This window comes from Pipistrellus hanaki, assembly GCF_964339955.1.
Source record: "Pipistrellus hanaki genome assembly, chromosome: 10".
Classification (NCBI taxonomy): Eukaryota; Metazoa; Chordata; class Mammalia; order Chiroptera; family Vespertilionidae; genus Pipistrellus; species Pipistrellus hanaki.
In genome coordinates this window covers 35,964,686-35,986,627 of record NC_140512.1, presented here as the reverse complement: position 1 = coordinate 35,986,627, position 21,942 = coordinate 35,964,686, and the positions used below count along the sequence as shown (strand labels likewise).

At 36.3% G+C, this 21,942-nt stretch overlaps 1 protein-coding gene across 5 annotated transcripts in view; it reads left to right on the top strand.

The window, feature by feature from the left end:
• The window catches only part of DGKB (diacylglycerol kinase beta), a 485,460-nt gene extending 464,829 nt beyond the window's left edge, over window positions 1–20,631 (top strand). For all 5 annotated transcript variants that reach the window (XM_084897103.1, XM_084897105.1, XM_084897104.1 and 2 more), the window contains one exon: window positions 19,954–20,631. In XM_084897103.1, the coding sequence (XP_084753229.1) occupies window positions 19,954–20,061 (108 nt within the window). In that variant the 3' untranslated portion in view covers window positions 20,062–20,631. The remainder of the gene's footprint in view (window positions 1–19,953) is intronic.
• Window positions 20,632–21,942: the final 1,311 nt, after the last annotated feature.

The following is a 21,942-nucleotide window of genomic DNA, read 5'->3' as shown; positions in this document are numbered from 1 at the left end:
AAATCTTTTCTTTTATTTCATCCCAAGTACCACTATTCTCAATTTTATTTCTCCCTCGTTCCCATTTTACTTCTTTCTCATTCCCAACAATAACCAAATCAATCTTTCCCTATCTCAATTTTTTAAATCTAGATTCATCTTTCACTTTTCTGCCAGATGATCACATAAAATACTATTTGTACCATGACACTCTTCTACTGAAAATCATTTACTTTTCTCAATCTGATAAAATGTAATTCAAAACACCAATATAATTCCCGTTCCTCCATTATCCTCTCTCACTTCTTTTTCATTTCGTCATGCACTTTCCTTTTTCCCAAATACACTTTTTTTCTTTAGTTGAGTAATACAATTTACCTTTTGACACTTATTTCATGCTGCCCTCCCTCCATAACTGAACATCATTTTCTCCACTCTTCCACCTCGTTCCTGACCTCAATGAGTCCAATCGTTCAGCCTTGGTACTTCATAGCCATACCAAATATTGATAGCTAACTATATTACCTATAACTGACATCAAGGCAACTTCTGGAAAGCATATACGTGATCTTTGCCTTTTTTATACCTTCCTTGGTATAATACCTCTCAAGACCCTGAATTCATTTGCCCACTCTTAGCTTCCAACATTAAATACCTTCAACATACAACTGGTACTGAGCCAATCCCTGCCAAGTCTATCTTACTGCCTTACGCTTGATCCCTGGTATTTCAATGGAAGATACTTGATCATTTCGTGCCCTGAGAATACCTGTCTCCTGCTATACCCATTTCCACTGTGTTGACCATTCTCTAATGTGTTATTTTCTGACTTGAATGCCAGGTTACCTTCTTGGCACTAGCATCCTTTGGACTCAGACACTGGCTCCTTGCCTCACCTTTGCTGTACCCTCTCCCGTGAAGACTGGGTCTTTTTCTCATTGCCCAAAGACACTGCCATTATCTAGAGTTAACTTCATTTTGACAATTGTTTTTGCAAAGAGAGTATTTCCAGCACAACTTTGAAATGCAAATTCTTTATTAAGAGCAATAGTGTTCTGAGTCCTATTAAATGTTGATTTATGTGTTTGTTATTGTATTTTAAGTAACCATAAATTTAAAGTGTAAGTTAATGTTTAGTCATTTGCTAATTACAAATTAATTTCATGCCATTGACACAGAAAGGAAAAAAACTGAAGCCAGGTAAATAGAGCAACTTGGCAAGGCCACTCAGGGGTAGAACAGGCCAGGGGGCTCTAATGCCTTTCTCTTAAGTATAATGCTTTACTACCTCATCCAGGCACTCCTCAGGGCTTCTATTGTATCTCTGATGTTAGTAATTAATTACAACTTTTATAACATAATTCAGTTTTTAAGGGTATTTGTTTTTTTATTTTTTATTTTTTTTGAGGTATAGACATGTCAAACATGGAAAAGTTGACTGATTTCTATAACAAGATATTATAAGGGAACAACTTTTTCAGTATTTATTTTCAATTACAGTTTACATTAAGTATTATTCTGCATTAGTTTTGGGTGTACAATATAGTGGTTAGAAAATCATATACTCTCCAGTACCCACCTGGCCCCATACATAATTACAATATTAGTAACTATAGTCCCTATGCTATAATTTACATCTTTGTGACAATTCTGCTAACTACCAATTTATACTTATTAATTCCTCCACCATTTCATTCAGTCCCTGAATCCCCCTCCCTACTGTTAACTGTCAGTCTATTCTCTTATTTATACATCTGTTTCTTTTTTTGTTTGTTCGTTTTGCTTTGTGTTTTAGATTCCACACATAAGTGGAATCATGGGGTATTTGTCTTTCTCTGCCTGACATATTTCACTTAGCATAATACCTTCTAGGTCCATCCATGCTGTCACTAAAAGTAAAGTTTCATTCTTTTTTATGGCCAAGTAGTGTTCCTTGTAGTATAGCTTTTTTGCCCACTCGTTTATTGATGAGCCCTTGGGTTGCTTCCATATCTTGGGAGTGCACATATTTTTTCAAGTTAGTGTTTTAGATTTCATTAGATATATTCCAGAAGTGGGAATGCTGGGTCATAAGGCACTTCCATTCTTTAATTTTTTTAAGGAACCTCCACTCTGTTTTTCATAGTGGCTGCACCAGTCTGCATTCTCACCAACAGTGCACGAGGGTTCCCTTTCCTCCTCATCCTGGTCAACACTTGTTGTTTATTGATTTATTGATGATAGTAAGTCTGACAGGTGTGAAGTAGTATATCATTGTGGTTTTGATTTTCATTTGTCTGATGATTAGTGATGATCAGAAGATATGAATAGACACTTCTCCAAAAAGCACATACAGGTGGCCAAAAGACATATATTTTTCTCTTTAATACATTATTTTTTGCTTCCCAGTATAGTCAAAGCTATCCATCATACTATTGCCAGAATTATTTATGAATAACACAACTATAATTATCTTATTCCCTGATGTCAAAATTCATTTCTTTTAAATCCTCACCAGAAGATATTTTTCCATTGGTTTTTAGAGAGAGAAAAAGACAGAGAGAAATATTGATGTGAGAAAAGCACATCAATTGGATGCCTCCTGCATAAGCCCAACCAGGGCTTGGGCCGAGGAGGAGAATGTAACCAAGGTAAGTGCCCTTGATTGGAATTGAACCTGGGACCCTTCAGATGACTCTATCCACTGAGCCAAACTGTCTAGGGCTCAAAACTCATTTCACACAGAAGAAAGCTCAGAATCCTTGTCATGGCATGAAATTATTCCCCCAAGGCTGGCCCCAACCTGCCATGGTACATAGAGACCACTTTCCAGAGCTTTTCTATTGTACTTGCACTGTTTCACCTTGTGCCTGAATATCCCTTTCCCTATTTTGTGGTGCAGATAGAGACTCATTCTTCTGGCCTTGAAGCCAGCTAACAGAAAAGATGTGTATTTCAGCAATTTTCTAAGGTGAATAGTTTGCGATTTTGTCATCAAATGTTACCTATAGTTTATTTTCATATATTTTTTTTTCTTTTACTCAGATTGACCGGATCAATTATTATATCCTGTTTTCTTTTACTCAGATTGACCGGATCAATTATTATATCTATCTATCTATCTATCTATCTATCTATCTATATATATATATATATATATATATTAGAGGCCAGGTGCACAAAATTTGTGCACAGAGGGGGGGAATGTCCCTCAGCCCAGCCTGCCAGCATGCACCCTCTCCAATTCCTAACTGCTTGCCTGCCTGATTGCCTCCAACCACTCTGCCTGCCAGCCTGATAGCTCCCTAACTGTTCTCCTGCCAGCCTGATTGATGCCTAACTGCTCCCCTGCTGGCATGATCATCCTCAACTGCCCTGCCCTGCCAGCCAGAATGCCTTCAACTGCCTTCCCCTGCCAGCCTGATCACCCCCAACTGCCTTTCCCTGAGGAGACTGGGGACTTTGGCTGGATGAGGCACATGGTGCTTGCTGCCCCCTGGCAGTGCTGAGGAGACTGGGTGCCACCATCTTGTGGCTGTGGGCCCTGCCATCTTGTGAGGTCATGATGGTCAATTAGCATATTCCCTCTTTACTAGATAGGATACTTTGTAAGTGACTTCAAATCTTTCTGGAAGACTATAGGATATAAACACATATATACTAAAAATAAAATCCCTGCCTTAAATGCTAAGCTTAGCAGCAATTTCCTCATGAAGCCTTTTAAACTACCCTTCTGTTTGAAATATTTGCCTGGTCCTTTGTACTCCTGTGACTCTCTGTAGATATTGTCTTAATGGCATCCCAGTGCATGGCCCTATGTTTTGGCTATCCATGTATGCATCCAGCTCTTCTGACTTAATTGTAAGCATCTTAAGAGTCAACCTTAATTCCCCTTCATACCTCACATAGTATCTTACACAATGTGGTTTCTGATGAGAAATCCACAGTCATTTGAATCTTTGCTCCACCATATGCATCACTTTTCTCAGGCTGCTTTCAAGATTTTTTCTTTGTCTTTAGTTTTCAGTCATTTGATTTTGATGAGTCTGGAAATGAATTTCTTTGAGCTTATTTTGTTTTAGTTTCTCTGAGTTTCATGAATATGTTGGTTTATGTCTTGCCAAATTGTGAAGTTTTCATACATTATTTCTTCAACTATTTATTTAAGAATCACACTCATTCTCCATTCCTTTTAAAACCCTGATGATATTTTAGATACTTTGAGTATTATCTCATAGATCTCTGAGTCTTTGTTAACCCTTCCCTATTTTTTCTTTTGATGGTTCAAATTGGATAATATCTTCATTATATTCAAGTTCACTGACTTTTTCCTCTGTCATCTCCATTCTGTTCTTGAGCTTATCCAGGCCTTTAATTGACTTTAGATAGGAAGGGAGAGAGAGAGAGAGAGAGAGAGAGAGAGAGAGAGAGAGAGAGAGAGAGAGAAACATCAGTGATAAGAGAGAATCATTCATCAGCTGCCTTATGTACACTCCACACAGGGGATTGAGTCCACAACTAGGGCATGTGCCCTGTCCTCCTGTTTCACAGATCAATGCTCAACCACTGAGCCACACAGGCCAGGCCAGTCCTTTTTTTAAATTTTCGTCATTGTATTTTTTAGTTGTAAAATATTTAACTGGTTTCATTTTTAAATCTTCTATTTCTCAGCCAATGGTTGTCTTTTCTTTCAAGAGGATTACTTCTTGGAGCTTAGTTATAGTTGCTGTTATAAAATCCTTGTCTGATCATTTCAACACTAATATCTCAGGGGCCATATCATTGGCTATCTTTCCCCGTAGGAGTGTTTGAGTTTTTCCTAGATCAGCACACGTTGAGCCATTTTCAATTATATCGTAAATATATTAAATATCATATTTACTCTGGGTATTCTTCAATTCTTGTAGGGAATGTTGATTTCTTCTTGTTCTTGTTCCTTCAGCAGGTAATTGACTCATTTGGGTTCAGATCACAAATTCTGATCTGCTTCCTGTGAGTTGTAGTTCTAATATCAATTCAGTTTTCAAAGTCTTTGCAATGTTTATCAGATTTATCTTACATATACACGACCCATAGACCTGTCTGGAACCTGGGTTGTGGCTACCCCCTAATTCAGTTCTCTAAATGTTTAGTATGCTTCTCAAGGTCAAATCTATGCATATCAGGCTCAGGGATATACTGAGGTGATCATATACAACTTTAGAGATAGCTTTCTTATATCTCCCTTCGCTCCAGAATCTCCTGGAAGTATTTTTGTGTGTATTTTGTTGTTGTTGTTATTGTTTGTTTATTTGCCTCCCAAGGTTTTCATATTGCTCTTCCGGCTAGAAATCAAAGACCCTAGTTTCCCTGTACTTCCTGATATAGCACCTGCCTCCAGGGCCATCTAGAAAGAGGATAGAGAAAGAAACATTATCGGGCATTCACCCATGCTTTGGGACCACAGTTGTATTGATCAGAGATAACGGCTTTCCTTCATTGTAGTTGGAGGCACCCACTACTAAGAAATTGGCAAAGGACTCTGATGGGAGAGATTGGTAGTAGGCTAAATAGGACAAGATATTTTCCAGCTCTCTCTGACTTACGGGGCCGTAATTTTTTACCCCTTGAAACAGAAAGACCAGGCTTTTGTAGAACTCTCTGTACTTGATGTGTATTTCCAGGTTTGGGGCTGGGAAATACGAGAGGAGAGAAAACTCTGAAATGCATCACTGCTTCACTGTACTTCATGCCCTGGTTTCCTTCCCCAGTCTGCCCCCGTCTCTTACTTTTCAGCATCTTTTAGTAGCTGCTCCACCTGCAGGGTTTATAGTTGCTTTCAGTGGGAAGGACCGGATGGAGTGTGCTTACTTCTTTTTAACCAAAACTGAAAACATCACCACTCTCCTTAATTTTGTTGCGTGTGGCTGTTTTGAGATCTGCCTGAATTGTCCCCATTGAGTTGGCATATTACTAGCCAGAATTGCTTATCTGCCAACCTCGAGACTTCACTGTATAGTCCACATTTTATATCTCTTACAAAAGTCCTATTTAATAAAAGGGTAATATACAAATTGACCCTAAGGGCAGAACAACCAGAACAACTGGTCACTATGATGCAAACTGACCACCAGGGGGCAGATGTTCAATGCAGGAGCTGCCTCCTAGGAATCAATGCACTCTCACAGGGGGAGCTCTGCTCAGCCATAAGCTGGGCTGATGGCTGCAAGTGCAGTGGCAGTGGCAGGAGCCTCTCCTGCCTCCTCAGCAGCACTAAGGATGTTCTATTGATGGCTTAGGCCCATTCCCCGCAATTGGACATCCCCTGAGGGCTCCTGGGCTGCTAGAGGGATGTCTGACTGCCAGCTTAGGCCTGATTCCCTGGGGAGTGGTCCTAAGCCAGCAGGTGTACATTCCCCAAGGGGTCTCATACTGAGAGAGTGTGCAGGCCAGGTTGAGCCTCCCCCCTCTCCACTGCCCCCGAGTGCATGAATTTTCATGCGCTGGGCCTCTAGTACTAAATAAGTCTAAGAATTACCCCAAACCTTGAATCTTACATCTTATACATTTTGAGATAACTTCTTTAAACTTTTCCCCATTCTTATGTCCTTCATTTAAGCAGTTGAGACATTTACCTTGTTGTATGAATGAAAATAATGAACCAAAAAGGCATAGCTTTTCTATCATCCTCATGGTTGATAATGTTAAGTTTCAGGTATTTCTCAAACCAGTAATGACATGGATGACTACATGAGTTTGTTCTTTGGATTGCTTTGCCTATAAGCAAACATGTTTTAAGATTTTGCAAGTGAGTTACATAATCGTAGGGGAGGCTTTTAGACTGTGGCAGTGACTTCAGATGAATGTCCAAGGTCATGTGGCAAAAAGTTATGACTTTCACTGTTCCTAACTTGTTTTTCTACTCCCAAACATGCTATCTCTCCATTAAGCTTGTTTTCTTACAGATAAATGTTCAGAGGGGGGAGTACAATGACTGAAACCTCCTGTGATACACAGTATCTGGCACAGGAGCAAAAATGCACAAGTAGCCAGGCCTATGATACCTCTTAGCACTTTAGCAGATCTAACCAGAACTTACAGTTCAGAAGCAAAATAAACTGAGATTGTTTTAATGCCCCTTTCAACTCACTTGTAGAGTTAACTACCATGAAAATCCTTTCTACTCAGGAATATCATTTAAATAAACATTTCACATAATATGTTAGAAACTGCAATGGTGTCAGATGGATTTTTTTTTTCCAATAAGATATATGTTTATATCTCCCTAGGTTACTAAAGATATGACACAATTTTAAAGGGAAATTGTGAAGAGAACTATGTTTTCTAACAAAAAGCTACCAAAACCTAAACATAAAGTGTAAATGGGAAGATTTATGGGGAGAATAGGGTGAATTTGGGAAGTAAGAAAATATTGGGTCGGCAACTAAGTAATTGCGGATTTTAAAAAGAAAATCAAAGACAATTTTTTCATGGAACTAAATAACTTTATTCTGTAATGTATTGCCCATTTTGATCAATGACCTTTTGCCATATTTCAGGCAGCATCATAATCCCACGTTCAAAAAACTTCTGGTTTTTATTAGCAAAAAACTGAATCAGGTACGATTTGACATCATCATCATTATTGAAATTTTTACCATTCAAGGAGTTTTGTAAAGATCGAAACAAAAAGTAATCAGATGGTGCAAGGTCAGGACTATATGGTGGATGTGGCAAAACATCCCAACCAAGCTCCATTAATTTTTGCCGAGTGACCAAAGATGTGTGTGGCCTTGCATTGTCATGATGGAATACAACACCTTTTCGATTTGTCAATTCGGGCCGCTTTTCTTCAACTGCATTGTTTAATTTCGTTAGTTGTTCAATGTAGACATCAGAATTGATGGTTCGGTTGGGTGGTAAGAGTTCAAAGTAGACAATTCCTTTGTAATCCCACCAAACTGATAACAAAACCTTCTTTTGATGAATATCAGCTTTTGATGTTGTTTGAGTTGGTTCACCTGGCCTGCTCCACGATCTTTTCCGCTTGATATTGTTGTAAACAACCCATTTTTCATCGCCAGTTATCAGTCGTTTTAAAAATGGATCATTTTCATTACGTTTCTTTAGCAAATTGCAGCTGCTAATGCGTTGCGTTAACTGTGATTCTTTCAGTTCGTGAGGAACCCATGTATCGAGTTTTTGAACATAGCTAAGTTGTTTTAAGTGATTTTCAATGCATGTATGTGATACATGAAGCTTCTCTGCAATCTCACGTGTTGTACTGTGACAGTCTGAATTGATTATTGCTTTGATTAGGGCGTCATCAACTTCAACTGGACGACCAGAGCGTTTTTCATCTTTGAGTAAAAATCACCAGAACGAAATTTGGCAAACCAATTTTGACACTGCCGTTCTTTTAAGGCTTCGTCACCATAAACAGCACATAACTTTTTATGAGCTTGAGATGCGTTTTCCCTTTGCGGAAATAAAAAAGCAAAATATGACGAAAATGTTCCTTTTGATTTTTCATTTTTCAACGAACGCCAAACGAAAACTACAAAACAGATCAAAAAACTTTTTTTACTGATTAACAGCTGAATAGCCAACTATCAAATAACAAAATGTGTTTTACATTTGTACTACGTCTGCAAACTAAAAATTCAACTGAAGCCATATATGTGTGAAACCCGCAATTACTTAGCTGCCGACCCAATAGGTGGAATTTGCTTATAGATGGTAGGTGGGTATTCCTATATCTATTATCTAAATTCCCACAGACCTGCAAATTGAAAACAAATGAGATATTATACAGCCTTACAACTATTGTATTATAAAATCTCAACCAATATATTAAAACTTTCGTATATCAGCTTTTTTGTGAAAGAGTCAACGTTTTTAGCACTTTTGCAAATATTCAATATAGACTGAAGTTTAAAATATTTTTCACTGCATAAGAGCCATGTGTTATGGCATTTTCACAAAGAGGGAAGGAAAAAAGCTTAAGAAAATTACTATGCAAAGTAAATAACAGTGCTGTGAAAGTTATCTGTAGATTTATTTATCTCTTGAATTTCCCAGCATCCTTTCATTAAGTCAATTACCTTTAAATAGTATGAAATAATATTGAATGTACTTGGCTGATTTCCTGGAAATTGGTCTTGTTTTGAGAATTTTATGTGAATATTATTTTCTCATTAGAAGTTACACAGCTGTTGTAACTTTGCACTTGCTACCTTTGTAGACATACCATTTTCAAGTAACCTTAAGCCATACCAATGGTCCAACAAAGGAACATTTGTATTTTTAGTGATGACAAAGAGTAACCAAAAAATTATCAGTTGGAAAATGCTTTGTGTAGATAATATATATTTTCCTGATGTGCATAGAAATTGCATTTTGCCTACTATTTAAATAAAGAATAAGGATAAATCTTAAGGATGAAAATATTATCATTTGATATTCAATGAGTCTTATCTTGATATTTGAGGAATAGAAAATTAACTAACAGTCTTTTGCCACCTTGACACATATTTGAATAAGCAGACTGTGTTCTGATGGGTATATTTCTTAAGGTGTGAGTGGTAGTGAGACTCCAAATGCAGTTAAATAAAACATAAACTAGAAGCATCCTTTTACCTAAGACTTTATTGGTAAATATTGTGCATAAATTTGCATTTCTGAAGTCTTTTTTTTTTTCAAAGACTGGCACTTTAGTGTTTAGTTGGACGTTATTTCATGTGTTCCCCAGTTACTTATGCATTAATTAGTTTTGTTTACCTGTGCATAATTTTTCCTAATTTCATAACAGTTGTTGTTTTGTAATTGACAATGCAATTTACTGCATGTGTGCTTTCTGGCCCCCAAACAAGTATGTTAAAGTATAAAGCACCAATCTCTTTCATTTCAGACTGTTGAAAAAGGGATTGGTTGTGACTAATTTCCAATTAATTTGCACTGGTTGTGGGGAACAAAACAATTGCACCTACTAATTAAAATTTAAAATATTCCGAAGTGTCATCTTTAGGTGTCTGTGGAATATATAATTTCCATTTTGGTTCATTGCTAGATCTGTAACACCCATGAGCTTGACAGCTCTATTAATTTAAAGGCTCAGTAATACCTATTAGTACAAAACATGAAAAAAATACCATTAATCATTTATTTTAATTCTGCAGCTCTGTCATTTTCTCAGTATGTTTTAAAATTATGATGACACCATAATGTGCACAAATCGACCTGAATGATGGGGAAACGGATCACACTACTTAGGAGAGACACTGAAGTACATTATTAGAGCTTAATTAATGCCAAACTGATTAAATTTGATTGCATTTTGCACACAAAAACTGTTTTTTAAATCTTTTTAACATATTATATTAAAAAGAGTTAATCCAAGCTTGTTATGTTTGCAGACAGGTGTACCTTTTTATCATTCCTTTCTTTAATACATTCTATTTAAATACTGCAAATTCAATCTAAATTGTTCTTTTATCCATTTTGAAAATCAAAATGATTTAGTCATTAGTTTTAATTTAGAAAAGTTTGTCTCATGTCAGCTAAAATACAATAGTGTGTCTCATCTTAGTATTCTTCAATAAGAACTCCTAACCCAAATTGAACACAATGTCCAAAAATACAAAAGGGCAAAAATTGAAATGAAAAATATACCAAATATGTAATATTGTATCCATTTAAATTGATTTGATCAAGGACTGTCACACATTCTAAATGTGGGAAGATTGTATGCACTTAACGTAATTATGTCATTAGCTTGTGTCATTAGCTTTCAAAAAGAGCACTTTAAACAATATTTATACCTAGTTCAAAAAGGAATATATTCCTCCAGAATGGGTGGTCTCCTAGTCTGTGGGCACCATCAAACTAATAGTAGATTTGATGTCTTTCCTTCCAGAGCAGTTAGAGGTCTCTCATCTGGGATGAAAACTCTAGAATCACAAGACCTGAGCCTGACTATCTTCCCACATTTGCCTTGTGGTCATACTTTATCTAGTTTGTCATTTTTTTCTGATTTTGTGTATTAAAATGAGAAAATATGGCCAACACATTCTAAGCTTTTCCTCAAAGAGCAACAACCTGTGATGTTGAAAGGTTTAAAGAATTAGCATTCTTATCTACCAGCAGAGAACGAGGTTCAGTGTTTTCATTGAGAGGTTCCCAGGATGAGTTACCAACTTCAAATAAAATTTTGAATTAAAAAACTATTAATAAAAATACATAGAATATAATTTAATCATTGATTGTGATTTTTTTATTATTATTATTTCTTTGAGTATCCAGAACAAAGTTACACATTTTTCATTTGAGGAGACAAAAAGTTTGAAGAATTTTACATGTTACATTGTTTTTATCCACATGACAATTCCATGGGGTGAACAAAATAAGTATCATTCAAGTCAACAGGTAAAATTTAAGAACAGAATACAACTGTGTAATCCAAGTTAAGTCAAGAATATCATATTCATTTCTTCATTTCTTCAACAAATACTTACTGAATTCCTTCTCAATAAAGGTTCTGACATTTAGCCCTAAGTGAAAATAAAGCAAAACCAGACATGCCCTCTGAACTCAGTCAAGTTATACATTCCCCTGAGTCACACAAATATAAAATTCCATGATATAAGTTCTGTGAACATAATGTTCATGGTACTGAGACGTTGTGGCACTGTGATAATATGGTGCTGTGGTACCATGAAAGGGTATAATACAGAAAAGTGACCACCTCAAAGGAGGTCTAAGAAGACTTTCAAAGGAACTCAAAATAGACCTAAGAACCCAAGGGAGGGAAGACTGTCCTATGCAAAGGGAACGGGAATGGCATGAAGTAGGGAGGAGCATGGTGTGCCCAAGGCTCTGAAAGCTGATGTGATAGATAAGAACAGGATGTGTGGGGGAAGGCAGGTGACTCAGTGGGAATCAGAACCGCAGGGCCTGGAAGCTCATGGGAAGGATTTTTAACTTTGGTTTAAGAGGCATTTGGAACTAAAGAGAGTTTAAGCAGGAGAGATGGTGATGTGATCAGATTTGCATGATGATGAGATCATGCCTGGTGGGGAATGGATTTAACCATTTAGGAGACTTCTTTTCTTTTCTTTTCTTTTAAAACCTATCACTTTTACCATTTAATATATTTTTAAATGTATTTTCACTGAATGATCACTTTAATGAATAAGTATAATGTACAGTCAATGATTTGATGTGAAGTAGATTAAATTTCCCTAGCTGGCAAGAATGATCTTACATTCAAATGAGTTGAAGGTTTATGATTTATATCAATTTGTTTAGGCTTGAGTAGTAGTAGTAGAAAGACAAAACACACACACACACACACACACACACACACACACAGATATGGAAAATATTTGAGGGATAAAATTGCTAGATTGTTTATAGGAGGTAAGGAGGAGGAGCCAAAGAAGATCCAGATTCTGACTTGAACAATTGAATAAGTGATGGAACAATTCTTTGGAAGAGGAGAATCTGGGTAATATGTACGTTATTTTTCTCTCCATTCTAATTTAACTCAACTAAAAATTGTGTTCCCTGATCAATGAAGTAGGGCATATTGTGATGAAAGTCAATTATTACCACACTATGTGATGGCAATTTTTTTAATGGATAGCATGTAAAATAAACTGTATTACCATTAAATAGTTTAACATTGATAAACTGTCTTTAAGATCAGTGATATGATGTTCCAAATAGCCAAGGGTATAGCCGAGTCTAGCACTTGGCTCATTAATGAACTTTCTTTTCATAATATGTCACTATGTGCTTATTGGTCCCATTGCTTTTTTTAAAAAAAAACCATTTTTTCTGTGAGTTAGTAAATGTCCCCTGTGGGTCTATTTTCTACTCTTTTATTTGGGTAGAGGTGGAACCAGGCATGTGTCTGGAATGCTACCAGGTGCTTCTGGCCTCCTCAGAGAGAAGGCAGATGGCCATGATAAGCCATCTCCCAATGTCACCCAAGGAATCCTGAAAGCCTGGTTGTCTCAGCTAGGAGAGGGGTGAGCAAAATGTGCTCTCCACTGGACTAAACATAATTCCACTAAAAATAGTAGGCAACATGCATAGTCTCATTTGATACTTGCAGTAGTCCTATAAAGTAGGTGCTTGTTTATCTTCCTTTAGGAAATAGAGACTGAGGCTAAAAAATGTGAGCCGCTTTGTCCAGTGGCCAAGCTGGCACTCAAATCCTTGCCTCGACTCTCAAGTTCATGATCTTAACCCCATAAAGCAAAAAATATCTGTAATATCATTCAGTAAGAAAATTAGAATCACAAGTAGTAAATATTGTGAATATTCTCCAGTTATAGTCAAGGATGGGAATCTCTTTGTGATATTTTTGGGTTTATTTTTTGTTTGTTTGTTTTTTGTGTGTGTGTGTGTGTGTGTTTTGTTTTTTAGAAAGGCTGGAAAAGAAAAACAATGACTGGGTTAAAGTTGTGGATTACATTACTCTGCAGAGACATGGGCATTATAAAAAGGTAGTTTTAAAAATATGTTGACCTTTCCTGGCAACCAACTTACAACCATGAAATATTTGGAAGGAGAACCAAATTTTTATCTTTAAAAAAATTTTAAATCCAGGTATGATCACTAGTATTTCCCCTGCAATGTGGCCAAATAGCCCTTCGCTTTTAGGGAAAGGTTTCTCTTTTCTCATTATGATTCATATTTAAAATTCCTGTGAATTTCACCAGCAAGTAAACCTCTCAAACCCATATTTTAAAGATTTATTGTAAATTCTTCTCAATGATTTCTCTGGATTTGATGTTAGATCAAAGTCTGTAATATTAAACTTGGAAATGACTATCATTTCAGAAAATAATGGCTGGAATCATAAAGAAGCTGGCACAGAAATTTTAGAAAATTGTTATGTTTCATTGCTTTGCTTTTTGGCAGTTATGGACTTGAAAAATTTAGCATGCTCTTTATTCCTACTGTCATATGGCTCAGCTACACGCATGAATTCAAAATGGTTTCCATTATTGGAAGGAGATAATCTTATTCCAGAATCAAGCTAGGTAACTGCTAATGTTCCAGATAATTGCTAAATGATCTCTCCCACAGATACTTTATGGCATTTATTTTGCTCTGAAAACCCCATTCATTTTTAAGGTAGCTGAATAAATCCAGTGATAATGAACTCTTAAAGAGATGAAGCAGGGGGAAAAATATTGGCTAGATACAGGGAGAATATTTAAATAGAAAAATGCTACCTGCTGTGGTGCTTTCTAAGAACTATTATATTATTAAGCCCACCCTGCTGTAAAACAATAAAGAGATTATGCATTTAAGCCAAACTTGATCAGTCGATGCATTTATTATCAAAACTGGGAAAGCTAGTATATATTCCAATTCAGAATTTTCACCGAATGAATTCTGAATGGCGGCACTCAGCATAGCAAATGAAATTACTTGCACTTTCATTCATTTTTTAGCTACTGACCCATTAGGCTGTAATTTTAAATTAAAATGTGTTGCTTCCACCATATGCCTAATAATTTTAGATGTAATTTTCTGCATTTGACTGTAATTATATCAGGGATCAATCAGCAAGTTATGTCCTTTGGGCCAAATCTGAATAGTTGCCTGTTTGTGTATAACCAAAGAGTTAAGTTTTATATTGTGTTGTTTTTTTTTATTTTGTTTTTGTTTTTACATTTTAATTGGTTGAAAAAAATCAAAATAAGAATGTTAAAATTCAAATTGTAGATGCCATCCATAGTTGAACTAGAGCACAGCCACAGCCAGTCATTTATATATAGTATATGGATACTTCATGCCACAGGGGCCAAGTTGCGTAGTTACAGAGACCCTATAGCCCAGAAAACCCAGATAGTTATCATTTAGCCCTTTACAGAAAATGCTTGGCAACCTCTGAAGTACATGAGCAGCTACTTAACGATCCTGTAATGCATGGCTCTCAGATGTAATGACTCCTATATTTAGAAGTGGTGTAAAAAATTCAGTAACTTAATCACTTTTATGCAAAACATTGAGGCAAACTGAGGCATGTCTAGCCTGAACACGTGCAATTGGATGGTTTCAGCCTCATTAATAGCCACCCTGAGGACTGATTTGCCAAGTTCATATGCTGGTGCTTTCTTCTGGCTTTTCTCCCACCTCTCTGGCTCCTAGTGCTTAGATTCCCTTCATAGGACATCATTCCCCTGCTCCCTGCTAAAATGTCAGTGCTTCCTCAATTTCATAGTCTAACCTCTGAGAGTTGGATTAGCCACACTGTCCCATAATCTCTTCTCAGTGGATATCATTCTAAGCTCATCACACACCTACATCTACCTCAAGACTTGTTCTTCCTCCTGAACGAACCACCAGACCTAGGCTGAACAGCTCCTTCACCAACACTGAGTCAGTCCCTCTCAACACTGCCTTCACCAACTTCCTGGCTCCTACCCCTAAATCTCTTTCTGGTAAGATTATCAACACACACATCACAAACAAAGATGAAAGCATGAAAATCCTACCAGAACTGTTTCCTTTTCAGATATCCCACACAGCCCATCCACTAGTACCACGTCCTGTAAATCAGGTCTCCCTGGGAGCTCTCCACTCTGCCTCCGCCATAGTGAAGTCCACTGCAGGCTTTTCTGGGTGTACTTAAACTTCCACCTGCTCTCCTGCCTCTGGTATGGCACCCAGCCCCAATCTATGCTTCCAGAGTGATGTATCTAACCATCAGGGTTAATTCTGCCCTGTCCTTCCACCTGTCCTAAATGCCATGCCTTGTGCTCCTATTGCACCCTGAGGAAATCTCTGTTGCATATTGTAGTATTCATTGCATGTTATTGTCATTGGCCTATCTTTCAAAGTGGCTGTGTTTCAGCCACATGCTTTCATCTTTATTTGTGATGTGTGCATTGATAATCTTACTAGAAAGAGATTCAGGGGTAGGAGCCAGGAAGTTGGTGAAAGCAGTGTTGAGAGTGACTGACTCAGTGTTGGGCAAGGAGCTGTTCAGCCTAGGTCCGGTGTTCGTTCAGGAGGGAGATCAAGTCTTGAGGTAGATTTAGATATGTGATGAGCTTATAATGATATTTCTGCCATTTCTGCCAGCGGTGTATGGGACTGTTGCTCTACAGCTTCCCCAGTCATTGGTGATGTCAGTGTGGCCCTGTGGTCTTTGCTCCCTCATTTGTTTTGCTGGAGAACACCTTCAGATGTGTTTTAAAGGGCATAGAAAAGATAAACTCTCTAGATCCTTTTCTAACTGAAAATGTCTTCATTGTACCCTTGCATCTAATCAATACACTGACTAAGTATAGAAGTCTGGGATAAAATTAACTTTGCCTCTGGGGTTTGAAGGTGTGTCTCCATATTCTTTTTTAGCTCTAATGTTTTTGAGAAGCCTGGTGCCATGCTGATTTTTATTTTTTATTTTTTTCTGTAAATGACCTGTTTTTCCTTTCCGAGGGCATCTAGAATCTTCTTTGTATCCCTGTGCTTTGAAATGTCACAATGACATGTGATTTGAGCTGGGCCAGTCAGAAGTGTGATTGGCAGAAAAGAGGGGGCCTGTTCTACAGGGCAGTAGCTGGCACAGAGGTGGGAAGTGGGGAGCGCTTGGGGGATCTGGATTAGCTCTCAAGGACTTTTCTGGAACTTATCAACTTGTCCTATGTAATGGCAGGTTATAGAACCTGCGTACGTTTTATCTTATATTGAAGATGAAGGATGTTAACACCTACCTCCCAGAGTTGTTGAGAGAATAAAATTAGATGAAATAAACATTTAAAAATGGGAAAATTATTATTTTGGAAGCAGGGAGAAGCCCCTGAAGAGAGAATAGCTCTGCTTTCTATTTTAATCTTATCAGAATGCTTTGCTAGGCCCTTAGGTGGGTAGAAGTGGTCTCTAGGGACTGGACATTGAGCTGGGTGTTCTGATAAGCTGAGGGAGAGACACACTACCCTTAACAATAAAGGGTAGTGGGAATATTCGAAACAAAAGCAACAAGAGTATGGAATATATACAAAACAGGCATCTGAGTCATTTTTCCAGCCTGCTGAGGCCCCCTTAACCAGGTTTACCCCCAACTGGAAGCTACACTTAAGTTCCTACAGTTTTCTGAAGTCTACACCTGGAGCTTCTGTGATTGCCACAGCAACAGTTCACCTGGACTGGGATGATTCTCATCCTCAATGGAGTGGTTTTTTATTCTGCCCAAATAGAAAAGATATGTAATTTTACAATTAAATAGCATATACAAAGAGCCCCGATAAATAATATAGATTTCATGGGTGCTAGTTTCCTTCATCTTATCTCCCCCAACTAAGAGGAAAGCAACCAATTGTTTCTCATTACCATAAACAACAGATATAAAAGATGTAAATTTAATTTTTACAGAAATAAAAAGGAAGATTAAAGAAAGAGTTGTGCACTTTGACCATGGATTGAAGCAACAACAAAGAGGACAGGTTATAGATAATTTTAAAATAGGACTGGTGCTCTCCTGTCTGGAAACTGAAGACTAGAACTCCCTAATCATCAGTAACATGGACTAAGTGCCCCATTGTGTCAAGAGCACTGAATGAGATACTGTGCTATTTTTGAAGGCAGAACACCATGTGATTCCTTAAAAAAAAAAAAAAAAAGGATTGCAGATATAAAGATAGCCATAATCAAACAAAATTCAAATACCTAAAAACCAAACAAAACCTCCCACACAAAAATTTGTGGATATTTTGGCTATGCTTTGACTACCATGGTATATTTCTTCCATTGATAATAATGATCTTGTTTACAACATGACCTAATACCATTGTACCCTTCAAAGGATTTAGGATAGCAACTGTGAATCAGAAGGTATACCTTTTTACTTTAACTGATAATGTTCTATTGGAAGCGAAGGTTATTATAGAAGTAATATGTGACTACTTCTTCCCGAGGAACTTATTTAAAAAATGATATTTTTGTGTAAAAAGATTCATGTTCAAGTACAACATTAAGAAATTGTGCCCTTCTGCTTAGCCTCCTATTTCGACATCTATGTCATTATTGCTGTGCTTGTTAAATTTAAATTTCCCTTTCCTACTTGACTGTAACTTCTTGGGCTCAGAGAATGTGTAGTGTGTATTTTTTTTTTTTTTTTTTTTTAGGTTTCTGAAGCGAGACAGGGGCTCAAACAATTTTGCGAAATGAGTAAATGAATGAATGATGTAGTATTCGATACTGCATAAAGCTAAGATTCAGAGGAGTTTAAAATCAATGGCATGCCCTGCCAATGTCGCTCAGTGGTTGGGCATTGACTCATGAACCAAGAGAAGCCTGGTTCAACTCCTGATCAGGGCACTTGCCTGGGTTGCGAGCTTGATCCCCCAAGTAAGACATGCACAGGAGGCAACCGATTGATGTTTCTCTCTATTGATGTTTCTATATCTCTCTCCCTCTCCCTTACTCTGGCTCAAAAAAATATATAAATAAAAACATATTTTAAATAAAATAAAATCAATAGCATATAGTAATCCAAAGCTGAATTGTTAAAAGAAAGTCTGATAGAGAACTCTTTGATCCTACATATATAAGTGCTCTCTTATATTTTAACTATATGATTATAACTTCCCAGTTCATAAGATAAAAATGAAGTAAAATTGTATATCCAGAGCATTAGGGGCTTGTTTAGCCTGGTAGCCTTTCACAGGTGCAATTTATTTTTACAGTGAAGAGAAGAACACTGAATCTTCCCAGAATAACCTGATTCCAACAGAGTTAAGTAAAGTTGTTCATTTTTCCAGGGTTTTGACATATTTCTGTCTTTGGAGACTGTGAAGTAAATCTCTATTTCCCAAAAGCCCCTGTACTGATTTTAATGATCCTGTCCACGTGACAAACATTTTTTTTTTTATTTCATCGCTATTAGTGAATGACAAGTGAAGGATATTCATTTTAACTTGAAAATGTCAGGTATGCACTTTAAGAGATATATTTTTGCAGCTTTTAATGAGGTGGTGTTTCTTTCTGAAAGAAACACTCATCTCTGATGTGGGTGCTGTACAGGTGACAACTGATATTTAATAAGCGATGGTTCTTGTATTAGTCACAGTTCTCTAAAGAAAATGTCTCAGATTGCTTTTGAAAAACTCTCAGCATCACTAGCCCAAAGGCAAGATGTGACCTTTTTATTACATAATGATAATCATTTATTATCTCCCAATGTATCTTAAAGTCACAGACAAAATGCCACTTTGATAATTGCTTTCAATTAGCTTTGAGCATAGCGTATATTCACAAAATGTCTTCTCCAATTTAGACTTGAATTAGAGAAAATTGCAGACATAATCTACTTTAAGCTTGTCTCATTTAAGGTGATTCGTAGTTTTATACCAAAGAAATCAAAACGAGTAGCTTTAGAACAGTCTCTCAAAGTGTTTTAAGCAGGCTTTTCAATATTTGATTTTATTCTATTACCAATTAATTAACAAATTAGAAAAGTAGTTCATCATTCCTGACCTTTTATGCATGTTAGCTTGTGAGGTTCAGTTCTAATGATTGTTTTGAAATTAAGCCTTTCAGTTCGTGTTGAAAGAGAGAAACAATCTGATTAGTAACATAAATAAAGCTTGCCTTGATACCAAGTGCCTCTTGATGTTTGACTATAGCTGGGATTTCGAATACTATAATCACGCATCCTTTTCTGCCTTAAATAAATGAAACGTAACTAGTGGTTAATAAATTATACTAGATAATCATGTAACCTAAATAAGGAATTGGGAATTGTTCTTACAAGCGAGGTTAGAAGTAACATGATAATTAAAAGGAAATCTCGGTTAATTTTAATGTTTTTTGTACCTTGAGCATTGGAATATGGTTCAAATGCTTAGTTTTATCTCTCTTAAAAATAGTCTTTTAAATAATAGAAATTCGGAAACTACATTTTTATACTTGTGGTGTTTTAGTAATTAGTTTCAGATTCTCAGAGATTGGTATGATACCTGGAGATTACTCTCTTTCTTTCTTTTTTTTTCCTAGATAAAAATTACACACAAGAACCAAGCCCCAATGCTGATGGGCCCTCCTCCAAAAACTGGGTTGTTCTGCTCCCTCGTCCAAAGAACAAGAAACCGAAGCAAGGAATAATCCCTGTGTCGTTTCATTCTTAGAGATCTAATGATCATAATTGGGCCATGGAAAACTTTTGCTGGAAATCTTTGAATCCTTTCAAGTCTCCTACTCATGCAAAATTGTGGAATTGGTTTAACGGCTGTTGTTACTGAGTTCATGTAAAACTCATCTATTAGAAAATTTGTCTCAGTTCTTATGGGCATCCTTGCATGAAGAAAGCAGAAGTTTACGTGAAGTGATACTGCATATTTTTGTTGCATGTATTCCTATAGGTTTTCATGTCTACCATCCATTCCTCCCCACGTTCTATTTCCTAACCTGTGATTAAAAAACTAAACAAAAAAAAACACAAAAAAACGTTTAAACATAAAAAAGAAAATACCGTGGAAAATGTGACTCTCGTTGTGATTTCAGTTATCCATAAGGCACTGATCAGTAATGCTACACTGATCAAAGTTGCAGATTACTTTAGTTTTTCCCTTTTGGAATTAGTATACCCATAGTCTTTGACCTATGACTTGAGGAGAAACTTTTCTTGAATGATTTTATTAAAATAGTGGTATATGATACCTTGCTGTATCTATTTTTTTTTCTTTTACTTCTTAATGCTTCTGAGTGGAATTTAAAATGTCAGGCATAAAATTTTCTTGTGCTGAAAAAGAGAAAGTGGTTTTTTATTTTGTTTAGTTTTGTTTTTTATTCCAGAAATAAGTGAAAACATGTTACTTAGCAGTAAAGTGTGGTACTATGACAAGCCTTATTCCTTTCTGCATGTGAATCTAAGAGATTATTCATAACCACATCAGTAACCAAATAGGTGTTTTAAACTATGTGCCTAACAAGCTGTGTTTCCCACCAAAGATTCACAAAACGATGCCTGAGAGAAATGTTTTAATAATTAATTATGGGAAAAATTTATGGTTCTTATGATTAATTCTGTGATGACTAAAACTGTGGAAGAGAGTGAATTACCCATTAATTATAATTAAAATTCTCACCGTTCAGAAACAGTGGGTCATACAACATTATCAAAGCTCAATATTATTAACTTAACAGAAGTTATATACAAAAAACTGACTTCTTGCTTTTTTTTTTTTTTTTTTTTTTTTTTTTGTCCGTTGTAAGTATAAGTGTCTATAATTTTTCATGGATTAGTTAAATCCATTTGAGAAAGTATATGGTTGTATCAGTTTTTTCCTGATATAAATTGATACCTGTAATAATATTGAGCTCACTGAGACAAAACATGCATGCAGCTAGCCTCCTCACCTACTCCACTCCCATCTCTATGACTTTTTAAATGTGTGTTTGGAAATAACGGTATAGATTATTGTTTAATATATTCATGGCATTGTTGGATTTTCTGAGTGTCTAAGGAAATTGTGGAATAGTACTTTCCTAGTGTTTCATTTAACCTATGATATAAAGTGAAATGCTATTCGGAGCAGTTCAGTGTTGTTCATTCATATTGACCTGCGCCTCATCTTTGCATGTTTTATGTTTTCAAACATGCCATAAGGAAAACAAGTGCTTGAAATGCATGATTTATTAGTTTCTCTCACCATTCTGCATTAAGGTACTAATGATTTATCAGTTCTGTTTTTTTATTGATTCGTTCATCTTTGCATAAAAATAGCATTTAGTAATTCTGTTGAACACAATCCTGTGCATGGATTTATGGATTTCAAGTAAAATTGCTATAATTTTAGTTCTTCAGTTTGAAAACTCATGTGAATGGTGTTGTATGAAATAGCTAGTCTCAAGCAATGTATTGTAGTGGAAAATTATGTATAAAACATATTCTTTTTTGTGTTCCAGGAACATTAGGTAGTAAATATCAATCAACGATAAGTTTAATTGCTTTGAAAATAAAAGCTTTGAATAAAATTAATACAT